The sequence below is a fragment of the Amia ocellicauda genome, chromosome 22 (genome assembly GCF_036373705.1).
Source record: "Amia ocellicauda isolate fAmiCal2 chromosome 22, fAmiCal2.hap1, whole genome shotgun sequence".
NCBI lineage: Eukaryota > Metazoa > Chordata > Actinopteri > Amiiformes > Amiidae > Amia > Amia ocellicauda.
Genome location: NC_089871.1, coordinates 8,243,562 through 8,266,486, shown reverse-complemented (window position 1 = coordinate 8,266,486; position 22,925 = coordinate 8,243,562). Strand labels below are relative to the sequence as shown.

At 43.8% G+C, this 22,925-nt stretch overlaps 1 protein-coding gene across 7 annotated transcripts in view; it reads right to left on the bottom strand.

The window, feature by feature from the left end:
- The window catches only part of elna (elastin a), a 46,902-nt gene that overhangs the window by 5,929 nt on the left and 18,048 nt on the right, over nucleotides 1–22,925 (bottom strand). Inside the window, exons 6-35 of one of the 7 annotated variants that reach the window (XM_066695361.1) lie at nucleotides 16,830–16,916; nucleotides 16,515–16,598; nucleotides 16,295–16,342; nucleotides 15,903–15,932; nucleotides 14,875–14,937; nucleotides 14,275–14,343; nucleotides 14,074–14,121; nucleotides 13,874–13,936; nucleotides 13,431–13,460; nucleotides 13,200–13,277; nucleotides 11,673–11,711; nucleotides 11,441–11,593; nucleotides 11,192–11,242; nucleotides 11,026–11,097; nucleotides 10,851–10,886; nucleotides 10,599–10,736; nucleotides 10,124–10,165; nucleotides 9,328–9,372; nucleotides 8,809–8,832; nucleotides 8,609–8,659; nucleotides 7,735–7,770; nucleotides 7,223–7,249; nucleotides 6,578–6,610; nucleotides 5,801–5,839; nucleotides 5,550–5,597; nucleotides 5,193–5,414; nucleotides 4,039–4,089; nucleotides 3,441–3,473; nucleotides 2,832–2,870; nucleotides 2,407–2,439 (exon numbers count right to left, since the gene is read on the bottom strand). In XM_066695361.1, the coding sequence (XP_066551458.1) occupies nucleotides 2,407–2,439; nucleotides 2,832–2,870; nucleotides 3,441–3,473; nucleotides 4,039–4,089; nucleotides 5,193–5,414; nucleotides 5,550–5,597; nucleotides 5,801–5,839; nucleotides 6,578–6,610; nucleotides 7,223–7,249; nucleotides 7,735–7,770; nucleotides 8,609–8,659; nucleotides 8,809–8,832; nucleotides 9,328–9,372; nucleotides 10,124–10,165; nucleotides 10,599–10,736; nucleotides 10,851–10,886; nucleotides 11,026–11,097; nucleotides 11,192–11,242; nucleotides 11,441–11,593; nucleotides 11,673–11,711; nucleotides 13,200–13,277; nucleotides 13,431–13,460; nucleotides 13,874–13,936; nucleotides 14,074–14,121; nucleotides 14,275–14,343; nucleotides 14,875–14,937; nucleotides 15,903–15,932; nucleotides 16,295–16,342; nucleotides 16,515–16,598; nucleotides 16,830–16,916 (1,812 nt within the window). The remainder of the gene's footprint in view (nucleotides 1–2,406; nucleotides 2,440–2,831; nucleotides 2,871–3,440; nucleotides 3,474–4,038; nucleotides 4,090–5,192; nucleotides 5,415–5,549; nucleotides 5,598–5,800; nucleotides 5,840–6,577; nucleotides 6,611–7,222; nucleotides 7,250–7,734; nucleotides 7,771–8,608; nucleotides 8,660–8,808; nucleotides 8,833–9,327; nucleotides 9,373–10,123; nucleotides 10,166–10,598; nucleotides 10,737–10,850; nucleotides 10,887–11,025; nucleotides 11,098–11,191; nucleotides 11,243–11,440; nucleotides 11,594–11,672; nucleotides 11,712–13,199; nucleotides 13,278–13,430; nucleotides 13,461–13,873; nucleotides 13,937–14,073; nucleotides 14,122–14,274; nucleotides 14,344–14,874; nucleotides 14,938–15,902; nucleotides 15,933–16,294; nucleotides 16,343–16,514; nucleotides 16,599–16,829; nucleotides 16,917–22,925) is intronic. The other 6 variants (XM_066695362.1, XM_066695364.1, XM_066695365.1 and 3 more) reach the window with 6 other exon arrangements.

Here is a 22,925-nt window from a genome sequence, read left to right as displayed (position 1 = left end):
GCTTTTTTGCCAGGCAGGCACTTCTTTGCATCTCTGTTGTTCGTTGGAAACTTCTGAAACGGGTTACTTTTTATACAGAACAGGATTCCAAAAATAGGTTGCTGAAACAGAGCCACAAAACCCAGAGAATGACAAATGACCTTATCCTGGGAAACATTCACTGAGTAGGCGAGGAAACCACAAGAGCCCGAGGGCCGAATTCATGTTAGACGAGCAAAAGAAAAAGCTAAACACAATGTGGAGCAAAACTCCACGGGCGGAGGACTGTTCGGTGAGCAGGTGAAGTTATTTCAGTCTGCCGTTTGGACACACTGCATTTTCAGAAGGTCGTTTATATGTTAATTGGTCAAAATGGCCGACTTTTAAAGTGCATTTAATTACAAAAATAAAGAGGTTGTATGTATCCTTTCATACAGCTGTTATTAGAATTCAATATTCTTCAAAAAACATTATGTACATTTCTCTTCAGTTACGAGTGAATGTTACTGACTCAAGTTTAACTGGGTCACTGCACTGTAAAATAAGAATAACTTATTTATATAATTAATATGATTATTATCAATAAATAAACAAAAAACACGATGCAAAGTGTCCCCCCCGGGCCCCTCCTGGCCCCTAAACTAAACAGGACTACTTTCTTCTCTAAATTCTGGATTGAGAGCCACACCCCCAAGCTATGACAACCTTTTACTCACGCTTACAGAATGAAAACATATACATATATATATACAGCTCTCGAAAAATTGAAGAGACCACTTAACATTGATTTCTGAACTTGGAGTGGTCTGTTAATATATATACTCTTGCTGTACACATATACACATATAGAACATCAACATATATTCCCAACACACAATGTATACCACACTCTGAGCTCCCCTCTCGCTGATCTAACACAGCACGGCAATGCAAACCAAACATCTCACACAAAGGTTTACAGACTGTTTACACACACAATATGATCTGCACATATTTTACTAATATTTTACAGGCAAGACAGAGCCCCATCGATATCAAAGCAGATTGCAGCCCATACATCACAGGAGCCCGTCTCCTGTACTTCATAACTCACTCACGCATCCACTATTTTACAGCGCAGGATTTCCCAACAGCTACTTTCATTAATGACAGGACAAATAAACAGCAAAAATCTCTGCACATCATCCATCTCCTCCGTCAAGCAGTTTCCATCCTGCATTACTCTGCAGCACCAAGCGTCTCGTAAGGACTGTGATGATTGTCATCAGTCATGCAAGGGAGACGTTTTTAGTTTCGGTTAAAGGAAGCGTTTGAATAAATTAGGTGTTAAAATCATATTGTGTTAGCTTGACTGGAAATTGATTAAAAAAAAAAACTAATATGAAAACAAAAAAACAAATAATTGTATTTGTCCCAAAGGAGCCGATTCGGTTAGTGAATATCCTGACTTTTATAAGACAATGGCCACTCTGTGAAGAAGAACAAGTTTATATTTCAATAAGTGGTTAGAAACCCAACCCTAGCCAGTAGAGACACAACTCAACCTCACTAGAAGTCTAGGTTTATTGGAGACTCTAACGCTAGCCCTACTATGTAACCCTCATTTGTTCTCTCAATGTAATTTGAATACAAAAGCTAGCTCTCCTTCTCTCAGACCACAGGAACTTTCTGATCCACAGTCTGAGAACCTCCGAGAACTTCACACATGGTGGTAGGGACAAGATTTGGATTTGGGTTCTGTATCTGAAATGTAAAGACATGTTCTTCTCACAAGAGGGACACTTTGTAGGACGTTCAAAAAAATGTATTTCTTTAAAAATGTTTTTTACATAAAAAGTTATTGGATGATATCTTGGTACACGATTACATGGCTCAGAGCGAAACGTCATCTTCTAGTCGGCAAGACTGGTTATTAAAGCTTAGTGACAGACCTGGGCAACTGAGATGAAGGTTGAGAGCCACGCCAAATTCCCAGCACTAGGAATAATGAACAGCCTGCTGTGTTTTTTTTGTGTGTGTTATGAAACACAATAGGGTATGTGTCACTGTAAACACAGTTTAATCCAGGGCTGAGTAACAGACACGTGGATAAGGTCTTACAGACACAGATGTCAACTTCGGTAGAATTATTTTGTTTTATTCTCCAGTTCTGAACAAAGAACAGAGGCCGGTTGCATAAAGTGTTGAACGGCATTGAGTAACTACGAGAAACAGTAGCTTTTCCTTGAGCTGACATCATGTGTCGAGGAATCTGGGCGCCACTAAACCGCTCGGCACGTTGGGTTTCAGTCAGACCTGCTTCCCTTGGTGATGATGGTTGGCCCTCAACCTTGTCCCCTCGCCAAACCTGAGTTGCCCCGTCTGCGCACAATGAGTTAAAATGGGGCGTAATGAGTGACAGCGGCAGTGACAGCGCCACCTGCATACCTGTCTGTCTGCATTTCTGCTGAGCTCCCGCTCCTAATCCAAAACACGAGCAAACAAGTCATGGTTAAGGAGTGAAGCCCACCCCACCGTCCCCCTGACCTCGGACGCTGTGAGGCCACCTTCTCTGGAGTTACACCTCTGTGGTAATTGTAATGTACACCCACCACATTTCACTGCAAACCATTTTTGGGGGAGACTTTAAAGAGTTCATGAGTATTTCCTCTGCTCTTTGCCTCAGCTCGGTGTGGCTCCAAAAGTGAGGGATATAGCCTTACATGATGGGTTTTCCCTGAACTGCACTGCTGTTTTCTGTAGGAGACCTCGGTTGTGAACCCTAATACTCAGGGTTTGCTCTATTGCTAATCACTGGATCCCCACCCTGGACTTTGCTTGCTGGACAGATAAAGGACTGTGATTTTTATTACCTGCGGCAGGTTGGTATCCTCCATAACCAGGAACTAAACCTAGGAGAAGAACAAAGCGTGTTATTGTCCAACAGCTGGAATTTACAACAAGTGTTTGAACATTGCCGATAAGCACAAGGGTGAGAATAAGTTAACTTATTTACAGCAAACTCGTAATGCCTTGTAATGAGAGCACGTGCCAAATATGTTTACGACAAACAAACCAAGAAACAACAACAACAATAGCACAAGAAAGAATGATTTCATAGCAATGATTTATTTTCCCTGTGCTTAATTTTCCTGCAGTTTCTTACCATGAAACTCAGGACCATCTGCTGCTCAAAAGCCTCGGGCATATTTTAATTAGTTTAAATCGGGAGTCTAAGCACCGCCAGACTCACAACTGGCTTGAGGAAGAGTCTTTCATGGGAGGAAAGAGGGGGGAAACTGTTTATAAGGTGTATAGAGAACGTCACACTGTTCAAGGCTGCATAGGTTCAGTGTGTATCGCTGGTTTCACAGGCCTCGGTTGGCCAGTCTTGGACTACGCCACCTAAAATAACACTGGGGTCTGAGACCGGCACCAGGGCCTTTGAAACCAGCCCAACTGCATAGGTACAAACATCTCACCTTGTTGGTATCCACCAGTCAGACCCCCATAGCCTGCAACAGAAGAGAGACAGATTGAGTGTTGGTGAACGGCTGACATTAAGAAACCTGTTTCTCTTTGAAGGAGGTTAAGAAGTCCAACGATGAAGTGTAGCATCACAGCCACGATCTGGTCCTCTGAGAGTCGGGCCCCAAAGCCCCCAGTCCCACAGCGAGACTCCTTTCATTGTGGAGGGTTGAAACGGGTCCTTTCTCTGTGAATCTGAGTCCTGGGAAACCTCGGCAGCTTTGTGATCCCAGTGCCGGCGCATGATGTTGGCAGAGCTTCTACCAATTCAGCTTTTGACAATAATCTTTTTCTTATGGGAATCACTTTCTTCTTCATCTTTTTTCCTCTGATCTTTTGAGGTCTGACTTGCGATAGACAAGAAAGGCCTTTGCTGGGCCAAAACTCTACAGTGTGGAATCAAAATAATAATAATGTCTACAGAAATATTATTAAAACCCTACACAGCTTCCACAGTTTTGTTTTCATTTCAAGTGAGATCATAGGGACTAACTGGTCCCTGCATTAAAGATCATTGTCCTATTTTGTCCACACTCCATCCTTAAAACCTACCTGGCTTGGGTGGTTTGGCGCCCAGTCCCACACCCGTTGGATACCGCACGCCTGCAAACGGTCAACAAATGAAGACAGGCATTTAGAACAACTACAAAATGCAACACAGCAAGAGAGGAAAAAAAGAGAAATATTCAAATCACAGTGGGGCATTGGGTATTTAAATTTTCTTTCTTCTCCTCCAGGAATTGCATGTTTTTGATATGGCCCATTTACAGAAAAAGTCATGTACACTTTTGCTAAATGCTAATTGTTTCCCCACACTGTACACATCTTTCACTAAATGATAACGAATGTAAATATTCCCCCAGTGGCCTGTACAATGAGAAGACTCATCCGTTTGTGTGTGTGTGTGTGTGTGTGTGTGTGTTGGTGTGTCCTCAGCGGCTGGGCGGAAGTTCTTTAGTCCATTTGGCACTGGGTGGATCACTTTCCTGGCTGAGCTTCTGTCAACGACATGAACATAAACCCTGTCCCCAGTCAGGAAGCTATAATTGATAGCACTTCCTGGAGATACCAGTCACTTTCTGCCTGAGGGAATTAGATTCACCATTAATGCAGCTAAACTGCCATGGCACGGTGAAAGAGCAGCTAAAGGAAGACTTCCTTAGGGCACTTAGGAATGCCGGCCCACTCCACCACACGCAGGGTCTCATCATTTGCAAAGTCTGCGTTTATATATCTGAGCAATTCTGAGCAGGGAAATGTGGATTTGTCACCCCACATCGGCTCTCCTCACACTAGCTCTGACACAATTACAGCCCATCTTGGTTCAAACAAATGTTTCCCTGATTTCCTGGACATTTATTGGTGCCCAGCAACTAAGAGAGAGAAACCGTGATGCCACCGGGTGGCAATCGAGAAATAAAACCAAATACGCAAACCTTTATTTTTCCCCAAGCAATATCCTGCACCTACAGCCAGTTGTGTGTGTCTTGTGTTGTATTTGTGTAGTGAATTATATGCCTTGTATTGAATTGTATGCCTTGTATTGTACAGTCCTTCAGACTGTAACATTGCTTTCGTTCAGACAAATTTGAAACAGTATAGCTGGCTTTGCAACAAAAATAAATTAACACATTCAAGTCACCCTGTAAACGCACAAGGAACTCAGGGAAACTAAAGGAACAAGTTGTCAAAAACGCCAACGTTACCTCCCCAAGGCAACCCACCTCCAGGTTGCACGCCCCCTGGCAGAACACCCCCAGGTTGCACTCCTCCAGGCAGAACGCCCCCAGGTTGCACTCCTCCAGGCAGGACGCCCCCAGGTTGCACTCCTCCAGGCAGGACACCCCCAGGTTGCACTCCTCCAGGCAGGATGCCCCCAGGTTGCACTCCTCCAGGCAGGATGCCCCCAGGTTGCACACCCCCATATCCTGTAAGAGAGCAGCACTGACTGAGACGCACAGCTCCACAAACCTCCGGCTCCACAAACATCCCCCCGTTGCAGTCCCATGCCACACTGTATGATTGACATGTCTATTGTAAAGGATGAGGGCACAGTTTCTTACCTGGAGTCTTCAGTGGTTTGGCACCGGGCTGCACCCCTCCATAGACCCCTTGAGAAGAAACGTTATGTTAAAATAATTTGCGACAGTTAACTTTATTTCAAAATATCCCTGGGCTGAATCTTTGCTCCAACACAGTCCACACCATTCATCAGAACACTTCCCACTGGGTCTGTACACGTGAGTCGTTGTTCATAAGATACAAACTGCACCACTGTGGTGTCTAACAAACCTGTTCGGCTCTCAGTTCTTACCTGTGCCAGTCGGGTACCCTCCTCCATACGGGTATCCACCTACAAAAGGAGATAAAGGATTACGACACCAGACACACTCATTTGGCTATAGGTGTGAGGCGTCACTCTTGGGTGAGAACAGACTCTGCGCCTGAAAGCGCCGTAACATACATTTACATGCCACATTTACGGGATTTAATTTATTTTGCTTCAGTAAAATGTGATTTCAAACCTTCTATAATTTACTACTTTATTAAATTACACTTTAAACCCTGGTTTCTAGCTTTGTGATCTATTCAGCTGTGAAAGGCAGGAAAATACCAGACACACTCGGCGATGTTTCATTTGTTCATGTGGATCTCTCAGTGCCAAATAAATAAATACAATTGGACACTACGAGGCAGGACAGGAATCTGAAGTTGCCCTTATAGACAAAAACCTATTTCTAAATCAGCAAAGGAGTTCTCTCCCTCCTCCCACCCCCAACTAACATTTCCTGCCAGATAAAGGTCTGGTGCCCAATAATCCCTTTCACTGACGTAATCCTTCGAAAATAAAATTGGGCTAGAGGGCATTCTTTCCTCTTGCGTAACAATGAACTGGATTTAATGCGTGACCAGGTTCAATAATCCCAGAAAGCGTGTTTAGGAACAGCTGAGGAGAGAGAAAGCAATGTCTCCACATCACAATACTACGGAACGCACACAGATATGGGTTTATACGCCACTGATGTTAACAATTGTTAACGGTGAGTTTTGGACAGATCAGGCACATCGTGTTTCTCTGCTTCATACATACCCTGTCCGTACACTTGACCAAATGGGTATCCACCTGAATTGTGACAGAAAAGACTGCTTTTATTGTTGACTGCACCTCGCTGCCACAGTCCAGACAGAGACAGTGCCACTTAAAGGATTGCCTCTGCAAAAGGGCTTGAAAATGCTGATTCGAGAACTTAAAATGCAGTGCAATTCATATTGATAGACTACAAATCAATTCCCAGTGCTGCTTGGAATCTGGAAACTGAGACAGGGCTCAACTCACGCTTAACATGAACTAGAAAATGAGTTAGTATTGATCTGCGATGAGCTCGGGCACCATTGTAACGATGCCACAGTGTGATCTTGTGCAGAGATGTGTTCAGCACAGCACTGGGTTCAGTACAATACATATATCAATTATATATTATTAATATTATATTTTAAACTAGGAAAACTGTCTATGTGAAGTTAGTTATTTGACCCTAGCTGTGCTGTGTCCATTTGAATCCAATTGACTTCACATGTTACTTCATTTAATTTAAAATATAATCAGAAGTCACACAAAAAGCCCAGACAGGACAGTTGTACACAAATCGTTAATAGGGACAGGTTTCTGAACAAGGAACTACTCCTTGTTTTTAGTCCTCCTTTATATAAAAGAGAAAAGACAGAGAATCATTACCTGCAGGTTTGGAAGCTTTAGCACCAACTGTAAAACAAAAAATATATTGTTATTACTATTATTGATATTATTATTAAATATTATAGAAAACAATAGAGCACTATTTGATCAGAGTGTGCTGGATTATGGGATGCAATATAAACTCAGCCCATGAGGTTTGTGTATTATTGGAGTTGAGAGACAACTTCTCGTTTTGGCTCCATCTTGTGGTAACTTTGGATATGGCACCCCTCGTTATTAAATACTGCGGTTTTAACATGATGTAATAAACCGAACGATTGGGTAGAGGTAACCACTGCCAAACCACAGCTACATTTCTTGTTGCACACGCCTTTTGTTGTTTGTTTTTTCACAATCTGATAAAAAGTGAACTGAAAAACACAACATGGGTAAGTTCCTGGATTTAAAAAACAACAACCAAACGTATAGGAACTAAAAGTAGAATGGAAGAATAGCTTGTTATTCAAAAACCTGTTCTGAGTTTAATAAAATGACTGAAAAAGAAGATGTACCACCAATACCACCAACTGGCTGTCCTCCCGTACCCACTGAGAACAGAAGAGAGAGAGAGAGAGAGAAAGAGAGAGAGATGAACACTTGATCAGTGCATCGTCAACATTGATCTGTTTTCTGTACAACACAATCCATTCCAATAGAAACAGGATCGCCGCCTAGAAGCCCTCCTGCCAAGAGTGCTCCTCAACACACTGAGAGGAACGCCGTCAGACCCGCCTGGACTGGAGACACGACCTCGCGGTTCAGACTCTGAGACGGAGCCATCGATTCCCTTTAGAGCCGGGAGTAGGACAGCAGACGCAGGATATCGAACACCACCATGGGGGTGTGCCTTTAACCTCTGGGCACCTGGGCCCTTGTAGGCAACACCAGCGTGGCTGTAGGGGCTCGTTTGGAGGAGGTTTCAGGGCAGACAAAAGCAGAAGTAGGAGATGGTAGACAGGGACAGGGGTGCAGGGTGCTGTGGGAAAAGGGGAAGCAGGAATAGCCATGAGGAGACTAAGGGTAGCGGAGGGGAAGGGCTGAGAAGGAAGGAGAGACCTTTACGACCCTGCTGGGCGCTGTGAGCAACACGGAGGAAAACAAGGAAGCGTAAGAGAAGCAGAGAGAATCCGAAGGGGGAGAAACGGTGCTCAGCTCCCCAGCGTTGGGCTGAGGTTTCCCAAATCCAGCTGGATTCATTGAGAGCAGAGAACAGAGATCGGGCCGGGAGGTCGGGACGTGACTCGCATTGCATGATATATGGAAAAGTGCTCTCTGGGAGTGCAGGTGGGCTGGGCAGATAGAAGCCCCCCAAAGAAAGAAACTGTACTATTTCTGTCCAATTATAAAACAGTGAAAGGAAGAGAAACACAGCAAAATCATGTTTACCAGAACCTGGCTGCAGAACTCCAGAACCTGGCTGTACGACACCGACTCCACCTGTTGAAAAAAGAAAATGGGATTATTATTCTTACTCATACTAGTGGATTTATCAAGTTAGTCACACTGTGGTGTTAAAATACCTCACCTTTGTCCCCTCTTCAAAAAATAAGTACAATAAATTAAATTATTACTTAAATAATAATTACCTGGTTGAACAACCCCTGTGGCAACTGCAAAGGAAAGAAGAAAAAAAACGGGGAAAAAATAACCACAATATTAAGCAACATATATTTGGGAACTTGAATGATTGTCTTCAATGTCTTCAATGTATAAGTGACAAAGTAATTATTCTGGGGTCTCGCTACCTCGATCTTGGAGATTTCAATTTCTGCAGGATTTATTTGTCAGTGTAGAAACAGGAAGGACGTGTTAATATGTTCTAGACTCAATAAGTGGCTCGAGATCGTGACTGCAGAACCCTGGTCTACTCTAACACACAACCATCAGGGTTTCTTATACTGGAGTCGGTCAGTCAGGAGAGGCCAGATTGGCACAGAGACAGCGTCGCCACATTTCACCTAATAGCAGAATCCGAGAGCAACTTTTTAGAGCAGTGGCCCTGGTGGGGTTAGTGTGGAAAACTCAAGCAGTTTTCGGTTGTTTTTTTTTGCAGAAATCAGAGAAGGAAAGCCAAGGTTTGACATGCAATGCACAGTAAACCTTACTGGGTTTAGGGGTTTTGCCTCCAGGTGATACAAAGGATGTTACTCCTGCCAAAAAACAACAGGTTTCAGCTTCACCCCACAGCTGCGACTGCACACTGCACACAGTTTTGTAGGTCTGTGCGTTACTGTGATGTACAGTTCAACACAATAAATGATTTGGAGACCCTCTCACTGTTCATAGCTTAACAATAAGTCTCATCCCTCGGGAAATAAAAGGGTTTCTTTATTTCTCCTTTGAAATATGTATGAGAACTAAGCTTTAAGCCGACTCCTGTTTCCAGTTCTTCAAGCCTGAAATTGCATTTGCAACATCATGAACGTCTACGATCGAGGGTGGAGGAGTACCAACTACTACTGTGCAGCTGGGGTGTAAAGAACGGTGATGCAGAATTAGTGTGTAGCGGTGCTGCGTGAGAGAGAACGTTAGCTGTAGCTGGTTATAGTTTCAGGATGCAGAACACCACGGAAAGGCTCAGGAATTGTTTCAAAAGATGTCTTGGAAAATAGCATTCTTTCTTTCTATGAGACTAAACACCCACACACAGACTGACTGCTGTCTAAGTAATAGTAGATTGACTTACTACAAACATAAAGCTGGATTAAAGGTATGAAACTATAGCACAATAACCTGCTAACTTTAAAATGCAGTTGGAATGGGCTGTGAAATCTACACTATCAATAGATGATTACAAAGAGTACAGTAAAGCACTTTATGAATCAGACCTGTGGCGTAAAACATCTGATTTGATGCTTTTGATGCGTATGTTGCTTCAACTTTTTAAATATATATTTATACCTGGGATTTGAGTTCCTCCAGGTGCCAACGTTGGCCCCTTAGCTGTAAAATACAGTTTGAAGAAGGTTATCATGAAGAAAAAATATATATTTGCATCCAGTGTGATTATAGATGGAAAGATATAGAGACTGTTGCTGTCAGTTCTCTGAGCCCTGAGGTACCACAGATAAAGTTGGATAAAGAGGAGACTGATGGTAAAAGAGTACAGTGTCTAGTGGTCTTGGTAGCAAATCAGGAGAGGAGCTATTGACTGAGGCTGTTTTGAAGAATTAAGATTAATTAGCTCAGAAAGAGAATAGAAGAACACAAAGCCATGGACACATCTATCAAACTGAAACTGGCAAATATACGTATTTGATTCCTATTGCTATCACTGTGAGAGGTGAAAAAGTCACTTTCCTGGTCCCATATCAGGATCCCTCTTAACTCATGATCTAGGAAGGAACCTGACAGAGTCAAGGATGAAAAGGTATACCTGGTTTCCCCCCTGGAAGAACTGGTACTCCTGTCCCAGCTGTTCCCGGGACAACCCCCGGCACAACCCCCGGCACAACTCCCGGCACAGCCCCTGGTATGCCAGACACGCCAGCCCCCGGCACTTGCCCGGGCACACCTGTAACAGAGAGAGAGAGAGAGAGAGAGTTATATAACTCAGCCGAGGTGTGAACTTCACATTCTGCTGAAAATCAACAACGGACTCGGACTGTGAATGAGAAGAGGTCCATACCATATTTGGCTGCTTTAGCGCCGGCCTGGCCATAGCCTGCAACACAAAGAGCATTGTCTTAAACAATTCAAGACAACCCAAACAATCTCCATGATTCATATTCTTTATTCATTGTTTTTACGGCCCCCTCTGGTGGTCAATAACAATCACACACAGCAAAGGGTCTCACACTCACCTCCGGGATACAAGCCCCCTGGCTGGTACACCCCCCCGACGGGCACCCCCAGTCCTCCGGGATAAGCAGCACCTGCAATAGGACACAGCACTCAGTCCAGCCAACTGAAACACCAGCAGAGCTCTAATGACCGGGCCGTGGGCGAGACCCTGTGGCCGGGACTCACCGTATTTAGCAGCTTTGGCTTGCGCTGGAGACAACCCCTGCAGCCCCACACCTGGAGGGGACAGGGACACCAACGGGGTTACTGTAAATTACTGAACTGAACTCATAATCGAAGGAATGATGATCAGATTAGTTCTCCACTGTCGCTGCCTCTTCAACAGCTGCAATTTCTAGTATCCTATAACACTGTAGGGTCGTTCAAGCCTCACTGTTGACTCCAGGGTCTGCAATTTCACACCTTTCAACCTACCAGTGCCGGTGGGGTATCCTGGCTTCGTTCCTGCCCCTGCTACTCCTCCACCGGGCAGCCCAGTCGCTCCTCCCAGTCCAGTCACTCCTCCCAGTCCAGTTGCTCCTCCCAGTCCAGTCGCTCCTCCCAGTCCAGCTCCATAGCCTCCATAACCTGGAACACACACACACAATCAGGCTGCTGCCCACCAGGACTGAGGGTTTGGTATGGCGGGGAAGGGACGGTGGCCTACCGTATGGAAGTTTGCCTCCGTACTGAGATCCAAAGGCACCTGTCGAGGACAAACAGAGAGACTCAGTAACAGCATTTAGACATAAAAACAAAATACTTATTTCTCTCTCCTTCCCCAGATCTTCTCATCCACAGCTATGATTCAGCTCAATGCACCACTGCTGCCCCGTACACTAGCTTTGGGGAGATGCAGACGTGTTGTCCAGTCTGCTGGGAGATCTGCATTACACAACACCAGAGCACAGTGCAAACCGCAGAGGTCACGGCATTCGAAGAAAGACCTAGCGGGTGAGACTAGGTCACATAATCTGATATCATATTGAGCAACATTGCAAAATAGGTGGTAGATATTACAATGAGACCTTGGTACAAAAGTAACGCTTGTCAGTCTGTTCAGATCCCCAAGTCCCGCTGCGAATGGCTCGTGGCCAATGCAATCAGTCTAATGCCTGAGCGTCTGGAGGGTAATTCAGTTATTCCTGCGAAACCATTATTCCCTGCATTATTCCCGGCATGGAGCCACCATTAGCCGCCAATTAGCACCCACGACATCATCATCAATTCTGCTGGCTAAAGAGACGACCCCAGAGACATGGAACAATGCTCAGTTTAAATAATCCCCGACCTGCGCCACACTCGACTCATTTACTCATTAACATGAGGGTGTCCAATTCGAATGAGGCTTGGTCTCTGTCGACCCTCAGTTACTAGAGGGGAACAGATACCTCTAGACAGCAGATCACAAATGAACCCCAGGAAGATGAATTCTGTGGATATTTGCCCCAAGTTTGTGGCAAAGTGGCAGTTTCTTAGAGAGAGCAAAGGCTTTCAGAAGCATTTACAGTTTAGTTGGTTATGCTACGTCTACACTTGTTGCATTTTTGTCCTGCTGAAAGTGTGTTTTGTTTTGACACAAAGCAGACACGCAAATGTTTGCGGTATGTAGGGTATCACGGTAGTCCGAGTGTGACACACACTGCTTGCAGTCCGTGAGAAATGTACAAACACAAAAACCAATCTGGTTTGCTGGTTTCTCCCTTCCTGCTCCTTTATAAATCCTCAGCTCATTTCCCCAGCTGAAGATAAACTCTTTTCCTTCAAATGGGTCAAGGTCTTAGTCAACCGTTCCTATGGACACTACTGCCAGACCAGAGAGGAAAACCTCTCTCACCCCTGCTGGTAAGCCCAGATGCTCCGATTCCTTTATGTATCATGCCTGTATTTGTTCACAAACCCCTTATGCCCTCCATATGATACAGATCGGCCAAAGACCGAGCGAAGCAGTGGGCAGCCCTGGTCCTGGAGTGCCGAGGTCCGTCCAGCAGGTTTTAAAGGGCTCTGGACATGTCCACCCCGCTCTGCTCACAGCGTGGAGACTTGATTGGTTCAATTCAGCAAATCAATAATTGAGAGTCGAGTTGGAACAAAATCCAAAAGACATCCCCTCCTCACCGGGACCAGGGCTGCCCACCGCTGACCTGACGTAGAGTGAAAGTAAGAGGTAGTAAAGTTGCCATTATCATATTACCTGGAGCTTTCGGTGTTTTGATGGGGTACCCATAGAAGACTCCCGGCTGCCTCGGCCCTCCGTATCCACCGCGGTAGCCTGTGCAAACAAGCAAGTCACGCGGCATTCACTTCCCACCACACTTATCCATTTCCTTACCTGATATACAGATTTGTCCAAGAGAAAATATTACTATTATTATTATTATTACTAATAATAATAATAATAATAATAATAATAATAATAACCCACCACCATACACTCCACCGTCAGCGCCAGCATCTAGAAAAAGACAAAGAAAGAAAAAGTAGTCAAGTTTTTCTCGTGGTGGCAAAGCCCAGCTGTGTTATTCGGGAGGCCAAATCCCAACCCACATGCCAGTGGAAAATCCCATATGTAACATTTCTGGTGTGTTATGCCAAGGGGTTTGTTGGGGTCGACCCAATCCACCATAAATTTCTACATTTGGATTTGGAGATCCTTGGGGTAGAATGAGGTGTGCAGTTGAATCTGGGCCTGGGTTTGAATGATGAGGGCCACAAGGTTCTGGTTGGAATTACGAGGTACAGGACCAGAAGCCATAGAGAGGCTTCCTGAACTCTATCCGCATTCCTATGCTCCATTAGCTCTCTGTGAGGACACCAACACTTGTACCCTGTCCCTGAAAGAATACAGGAAATGTGTTCAGGTCTCACATGATTTCGGTTTCACTCCAGTTCCAGTCGGCACACCAGGCAGAATACCCCGTCCAGCATAACCTACAAAACAAGACCGCAGGCTTTTATTCAGTGCAGTTGGATGCATGGTGTTCAGATTAGGATTTGTGTTTCGCTTTAAATGAAACTTTGATGGCTTTTAGTTCTGAAAACAATACAGAAATTCTGGAGACACGCACCTTGTCCAGGGAGGACGCCACCTTGGTAGATTCCTGGAACTCCCACACCTTTGCAGTGCAACCACATGAGCATTGGGGAGGGAAGAAAAAACACAACAGGAAGGGAAGGTGGAGATGGGTACAAGCTCAGGTAAGAGGCAGCCATTTTTACAGGACGTTCACACACTTGACAGGGTGACAAACGTTCTTGCGGTTCCTTACCTGGCACTTTTGGGGCTTTTCCTCCAGCTCCCAGCCCTGCCTGGGGAAGGCCAGTCTGGGGAATGCCTCCTGACAGAGCAAGAGAGACAGACCATCAATCACCCACATATTACACCAATAACTATGTATTGACAATGATGTTACATTGATAATGTCACACAATGTCTATGTAAATAAAGCACTGGCATCTCCAGAAATGTGTTTGAAACCCAACTGACTGATACAGGGCAAGAGAGGATGATTGGGGGCAAACCCCATAGTCTGTAAGTGCCTCTACAAACAACATACGAGATGCATCACACGTATGTCATTCGACTATCTGTCTGCCCCACTTAGAGAAAGCATGGCCTTGACTTCACATGGGAATGCCACCTTAGACCAAACAAATAATACAGTGCGATTCAATCACATCCTCACAATAAAACTAATGTTTGTGTCAGTACTACAGCACACTTCAGAGGGAAAGACCTTTTCTGTTCTTCACCGGAGACTCTGCTGCAGCACCCAGGTCATAAAACCCACAACTTGGTTAAAAGCCTCTGAGAGTTACAGCAGGGCCTTGGTTTGGATTGACTGCCGTTTCTGCTGCTGAGATCCTACCTGGTAGCAGCCCTGGCTGAGTCCCTCCGGCTCCCCCAACCCCCGTCCCTCCTGCGCCAGGAACTGCCAGACAGCAGTAAAGAAGACACTCAGAGGAACAACAAGGCTTCATGTCAAAGGCATTTGCAGGTTTGTGGTTTCAATTTCTAAAAGCAACCATGGTTAAAACACGGACCCTATATCCCCAAACTCCACCTATATATGTATATGTATATATATTTTGTTTATTTGTTTTTTACTTAACTTTTCCCGGCCTCGTCTCAGAGAACAAGGTCTTCTGTTTTCATTTATACCAGGCCTTTATCATTTCCCTGAACCAGCTATTAATCAATTCATGTGCATTAATGTTAGCCATTGAGGTATCACTTTATATTACATTATCATAAGTAAATGATGGGTAAATAGATTATAAAACAGTAATAAATTATCAATAAACCTTTATAATATGATGTACTGTATAATTTATAGAAAACAAATTGAACATCATTATTGGGAGATGCCATAACACTATTTGGTTTCAAATCTTTATTATAAATGATAAATCGTATCTTTCAAAGGTTTATTGATAATTTATGAATGGAAGTATTAATGGTTTGTGACAATTTTAGAAACTATTTGTATTATAGTGTTACCGCCATCTATTACAGACACCTATAACACACTTATACATCTCAGAGACCAATGTTATAAAGCATATACTCTACACTACATACAATTTCAATAATACACATTAATCTGCTGATTTAGATATATATTTGGCAGATCATGCATCTGGAAAGCACAGAGAAGACACTTCCTAAGACAAACACGTAGCATATTAGTCCACACAAGGGCAGCTTCTTAAAGTTAAGCTTGCTTCCCTCAGGAGGGTGATTAATACGTTTCTATAGAGAATTTTTAATTAAAGCAATTGATAGTCATTAATGACGCTCACACTGAATATAGAAATGGTCTTAGTAGCATTCGTTAAGTATTAGGTCCTCTGCTTTAAAGCTTAAAGGGAACCACACAACGGCTCCAGCCCCTACCTCCCAGTTTAAGAGCTTTTCTGGTGCCACCTGTAACCAGTACATTAAAATATGAATCATTAGGACAATCCAACAACCCATTAGCCTGGTTAACAAGCGACTGGATACAGTGGTACACAGACGATGACAGGTTGCAGAGTCATTGATTTGGGTTGTGTCTCATGCGGACAGATTAATCTCTTAAAACACAAAGGGCTGATTCTAAGGGGGTCTGGCTTTAGGAGGAGACACACCCTGGCAGGATTTGATCGTTATTTAAATATATTAATGTCATGAACTCTACAGAAAGGAGTTCCTCACAGGTTGCCGGCATTGTCTGGGCCGTTTCAGTGGGATTGTTTATCGGTGCTCTGATATCAGTTTCTCCTCAGCCATCTCTGTGTCAGACTCACCTGTCCCAGGCAGGACTCCGGGCACCGGCTGACCTGCTCCACCAAGGCCTGCAAAAGAGAAAGAAGAGTAAGAAACAGCAGCACAACACCACACAACAGCAACACGAAGGATCTTAGAAAATGTTTAAATGGGATTCAAGCACAAGCACGTGAACAAACAAACAAAAACAAGCTCCCACAGTCTTTCTGATCCGTGTTGCAAAGCTTCCTGGGATTGTACCTGTCTTAGGAGGCTTCACTCCCACTCCCAATCCTCCAGCTCCCGGGAAAAAACCCCCAGCCCCATAGGCTCCTTGGCCGTAACCTGTCAGGGGACGAGAGATCAGCTGTGAGCAGTAACAGCCCCTGAAACACCGCCTCCGGGCCCCAATCTACAATCACAGCCCGACACAATTTACCTGACAAACTGCAGCATCAATCTCATTTACGGCTGTCATAAAAGTTCCAGGGCGACACTCAAAAGTGCACGACAGCTCTCCTCATCCCAGACGGGTTTCCTCCAATGTAACTTTGCCTTAAGCTGTTTATTCCATACCTGCAGGTTTGTAGGCCTTCCCCAGTCCTCCTGGCACTAATCCAGCACCACCCAGGCCTCCCGCTCCTAACCCGCCCTGTCCGTAGCCTGTCAGGAAGAGAGAGAGACGAAGAGCAAGAAACCCTGTCTAGAGCAATTACTATAAAACGCAACACAGAGATTATTTGGACAAGTTTAGCCCTCTGCAAGCAATTCAGCTTTGTAAAACATGTCCTGGTCCTTTGGAAGTGAATTCTTTCATGATATTGTGGTTAAAGATGAAAACTATCTAATAAAAATGTAATTCAGGCTCATTAATTAAAAAAAACAACAATACAAGAAACAAAACAAAACAAGATGTCATAAATGCTGTATACAGTAGTTCCATCTGTGCCCAGATTTGCTTTGTTCCAGTTAAACACTAGGCGGCGCTCGTTCGCTGTGTCACGCAAGGCGCTGTAAACAGAGGCCAGTTTCTCAGAGACGTGAATCAGCTGGTATCTGTCAGAGACACGTCATCTTTTTCATAGAGCATCTCAAGGCAGATCAGTGCATTTCTGTGTCTACTGATCCTCACACAGGTACAGTGATCAGAACAAACTGCAAATTAATCACTTGTTTTTTCCTCTTTGATGCTAACATCATGAACACATAGCTCACAAAATTACACTTTTTCTTTTGTGCTCGTTTCTGCTTTAAATGTCGTGTCCGTAGTCGGAGGGTAGAGCAACAACTGCATCTTATTTTGTTGTGCTAGTTTTTGAGCGTTAATCACAAAGACAGGAATGTTGGGAAAGAAAACACAACAACAAAACTGGAAAACAACAAAAAGAAAGCTGAAAAAATAGACTGAGCAAAAAATGAAGCATTCTGTAATTTCCAACATTCCTGTAAAGACATGAGCCAATCTACACATCGATGCTGAGCAGAAATGTGATTCATTAACCATCTTGCACATCAGCAACTCAGGCAGACAATGAGGGGAAACCCAAAAGGAGGTTATTTTTTAAGTGCACTGGTTAGGTGTATGTCAGCTGGGATTAAACTGGGAGGTTCACATAAACCTGCAACCTGTGCTTTGAAAGGTATTGCTACAGCAGTGCTGTGGATGCCGCTGGCCAGAGACAGGCTGTTCAAACAAAAAGCTGGACTGTTATCAGGTACCAGGAACTAAATTTGAGTTTACAGGCTGTGCAGACTGCATCGCTTTAATAAACCTGTATTGCAGCACACAAAATCAACGGGGACGAGACTTGGGGAACGTTTCCAAACTGTAATTGCTCTCCCCTGATTTATTGGTGCTGGATCGTAACACACAGGACTCTGGCAGCCCAGAGTTGCTCACAGATGAACTCTGCACCCCTGATGTCATGCGGCAGGGGATTATGGTTGTGACACGTTTTGGCAGGTTCAGTATCAATACCCGCAGTCCTGAACCGAGCGCTCCACATTTTTTGCCGATTATACATCCGAATGCTGACATTTATTTATGATGTATAACTTCCACGCTGGTGCCAGATTAACACTGGTTTCTGTGACACAAACACAATGCTTTCGTGGCTACAAAACCAACAAACAAACTTAGTGGATGTAATCCCACCCCCCACAAACAAACAAACAAACAAACTAAAGCTGGATCCCTGACAAATGAGATCGAGGCCCTAGACAGGAGATTGAGATATATGAATGCAGCGCTATATGTTGCTAGAGGGGACTTGCCACTGAGCAACGCCAGTACTATATCTATATGCAGTATCTATACACCTTCCTATATATACTGTCTATGTGGACTCCTCACTTTCTCCATCCAAACAATTTGGGGAAGCAATAAAAAAGGCAAACAAAATGTTAGGGTATATTGTCAAAAGTGTAGAATTTAAAACAGGGGCAGTAATGTTCAGACTGTACAATGCACTAGTTAGAGCTCATCTGGATACTGTGGACAGTTCTGGGCTCCACACTTCAAGAAAGATATCGCTGCTCTAGAGGCAGTTCAGAGGAGAGCAACCAAACTTATTCCAGGTCTGAAGGGAAAGTCCTACTGAGAGACTGAGGAACTGAACCTTTTCACCCTGGAACAGAGGAGACTATGTGGGGACTTGATTCAAGTCTTTAAAATCATGAAAGGCATCGACCACATCAAACCAGAGGAGCTTTCCCAGATCAACAGGGACACACGCACCCGGGGACACAAATGGAAATTGGGCTTCAAGGCATTCAAGACAGAAAACAGGAGACACTTCTTCACACAGAGAGGCGTCACAATCTGAACAAACTCCCCAGCGATGTGGCTGAAGAGACAATTTGGGAAAATTCAAAAATAGAATGGATAACTAAGATATGTAGTTACTGTCCCTTTGATGAGGTGAGGGACGTGTTGTGGGTGACTATAGAAGCCATTGTTCACTCCCTGATCTTTGGCAGTTAATTTGGATAAAAGGATTTTGCAAACTTGTTAACAGAAAGAAAACTGTCTTAATGTATCAATGCATTCTGCTGCTATTGGGCCACAGCAGCCGAAGAAATGCATTTTCTTTTGTCAGAATCGTATAATAACAAAACAAATCTCCCTGCCTTGAAAGCCTGATGGAAAATAACAGATGTCTGTGTTATACATGTAGCTTCCTTTTCTCTGATGTTGAGTTATAGCCAGGCCGGTTAAAATATGTTTCCATAATAAACCAGATTCTTGATCAATTAATTTCAAAGAGCTGCCTGCCGATTCCAGACGGAATGAGGGCAAATAAAAGTCTGGTGAGCCGCCCAAGACAACACAGCCCTCAGCCAGAGACTAAATACTGTAAATCAGTTCGATTGCACCCAGACGGTGTCTATGGTCTCTGCACGAGAAGACCACATCTGAAAGAAAGCTGAACAAGATCAATCTCCAAACCAATACCCGAGTGACAAGCGGAAGAATCTGGGCTGGTTTCAGAGATGCCATTGAGCCGTAATTCATGACTATTGTATTCCTAGGTCACCCAGTAGTCAATGTTTCATTAACCCGGTTCTTTAGGCAAAGATTAAGGCGTGGATTAATTCATAATTCGTGGCTTTTAAATCTTTCTTGTGGTTAGATAAAACTTAAATCCACTCCAGTCTGACAATCTTGGCCACACTTTAGCTTCCATTTGTGTATTTGAATATAAATCACTGGTTGTTATGATGTTTAGATAGAGATTAGGATACAAAAAATCTCTAATGGAAAGATTGATTGCTCTGTACATTCCACCGATAAGGTTTTTTAATTGTTTCCTGTAGAGTTTTTAGAAATCTCTTCCAAACACAACCCGATCGCAAAATATGAAATAGGAAATATTACACTCCCATGCTGGGCCAAGATTCAACCAACTAAAAGCCACTCAAAAAACCCAACACAAAAAATCAAAGCAGAAAACGCCTGATTCCTCCGTAACTATTGGACAAAGATTATATTATCTGGGAAACACACAGACAAGACGACAATACTTCGATGAAGATCATGTTTTTGACAGTCAGGTCCTCTGCCAGTTTCAGTCATGAACCAGAGCTAAAGACTAATCTGCTGTAGAACCACACAGACACTTTTACAGGAATCGTTTTTCTCAACCGTCCACAAGACAAGGTCAGACACAACCATCTGTTGTTTAAGTACTTTGCTTAGTGGTGACACTTTCATTAAAAGTTATTATTTTCCTTTTTTTCTTTTAGGACTGGTTGTTATTGTTTTTCTTTCCCTGTTAATTGTGCAATCTGTTGGAAATAATTATATAACTGATGCCCCTGCCCCACATTTAACCTAAGTACCATGCAAGGGTGTAAAACTTGTCCCCAAAGTGCTGGTATAACGCCAATCGGCCCCAAAGTGCTGGGTAAAACGCCAATCGGCCCCAAAATGCAGGAGGCAATGCTGAAGGAGAGGGCTGTAAAGTAGTGTTTCCTTGGACAAACTGCGCCTGGGGAGGGATGTAATTTAAGAGACTGGAGAACGCCATGGCACAAGTCCATCTCGACTCGACGGCAGCAGCACCAAACTGAATATGTACTTTGGAAAGCCATGGCGCTGAAGGACCAGAAGATTGAAAGCAATACTTCAGGACTGTCTCTCCAGGGTGTCATTAAAAATCATTTTAATTAACCTGCGACATTGGTGGGGTTAAGAGTTGAAAAAATAAAATATCAATACAAAATAAATTAAATTAAATCCTGAGTCAGTCTCTGCTTCTTCACAGTGACTTTGAATGAATTACAGCCGGATAATTGGAGCCCAAGTAGGCCTCCGTATTCTCCAGGTGCGGTGCTGTAATTCCCAGCATGGGGAGCTCCTGCCAAGTTTCACGCCAATCAAAACCAACTGAAGTCACTCAGATGATGAGATGTCGTTGACTAAGGAAACGGAATGCCCTTTGGTGCAAACCCCCACCTCTTGTAGAAATGATAACTAAGTTGTTCTCATAATTTTGATTGCTTTTGAGTGACAAATGAACGGTCTTGTGTTTGCATGGAATATTTTGCCCGTCTCACATCTGTGCTTTTCAGTTTGTCCAATTAAATTTTCCCCAATCTCTTCATTTTGTGCAATATCCAACAATACCACGTGATTCCTGAATCCCCTGTATACTTTGCAGTAATTTGATGTAATCAGGAGGCAAATACAAAGATTTGTACCAACGAAGCAGATCCTGAGATGTTATAATTTCTCTATAACTGATACCGTAATTTTGCATGCTCCAGGGCTTTGTCATGGGATGATTTGAGGCTCAGAACATGCCGGACTAATTAAACCGGTACGCAGTCTTCCAAAATTTACAAAACATCCATCTATCAGCAGATAATTCAATCCAAGGAAAAGTTCAGCGATCCTGAGATGAACTACGCACTAGCTGACTGACGTTGTTGTGGACCAAGACAAAACTGCAGTGTACATCTCTAAATCTGGAATGATAGCGAAGCCTTCCATGATAACAGCTTGTGTGTGTGTGTGTGTGTGTTGAAACTCATGTGCACTTCATTTTTACATCCCAGCCGAAAGACTCGGCAGTAGGAGGTTAAGTAATTTGCACGGGGTAACACACAGTGTGTCAGGGGGAGAGCTAGGGCTGGAGTCTGCTAGAGCTCAGCAAGAATAGCTGTCAGCAGGATAAGGTCAAAAAAAGAGGAGGTCCATATGCCAAATAATATAAGATATGGGCTGAAAAAGAGGTTTTGCTAGGGATAGCAGACATTGTTTGTTTCCTGCTCCTGAGAGCCAGGGACACAGACACAGATAAAAAACTGAATTGCGTATCAGACTTGCATTTAGTAAAGATGTGTTGGATCACGGTGGACCAGTATTAATGTTGTTTCAGGCACGTACTGAATCCGTGACCAAGTATGACCAGACTGTGCACTGGAGTCTCAACAGACACACAAGTTATTCTATTTACTGCAGTCTGGTCTTTGTCCACAACAGCACCAGTCAAGAGCAGTGAGAAGACCTCTCTATAGCAACACACCATGAAGACTTGTTGTGACAAGATGGTGGACCTCGACCACACTACATCTCATCTACGCTCCTGGGAGACCTTTCATCACATGTTCTCGCCTGACTAGCTGAAGAACAGCAATTGGCCAGTGGACCACAGAAGACCCGTGAGCGATGGAGCGGAAGAAGCGAAAGAGTGAGATCTAGAATGAGAGGCAACAATGCTAAACAATGTTTGTGTGCGCAACCGGTTTGGTTGTCCTCTGTTCTCAACTGGACTCCACCTCACCTCTCTGTGTCTGTTTCCCGAGTCGTTGCCTCTCAGATTCTCCTGTGCCTTCCCACATGGTGTCACCATTTACATATTTTTAATTCACTAGAATTAACTGTAATAGTGGCCATGGGATCGCGGCATACAAATCATGTATGAGAATCTAGGAATTAAGTTATAAACACTCTTTGGCAGCTTGGGACACAATTAATCTCCATATACAGTCTTACAGCGAAGGTGGGCCGCATGTACAGCTCAAATTGGGAATTTATATACGGTATACGAGACCTTAATCTCCTCTCTCAGTAATCTCATTTTAAAATTAAACTCTGTTGTCCTGAACTCCTTAATAGGAGAGATTAGTGAGTTTATTCCCCTGTCTAAGACATCTGTATTTCCCCTT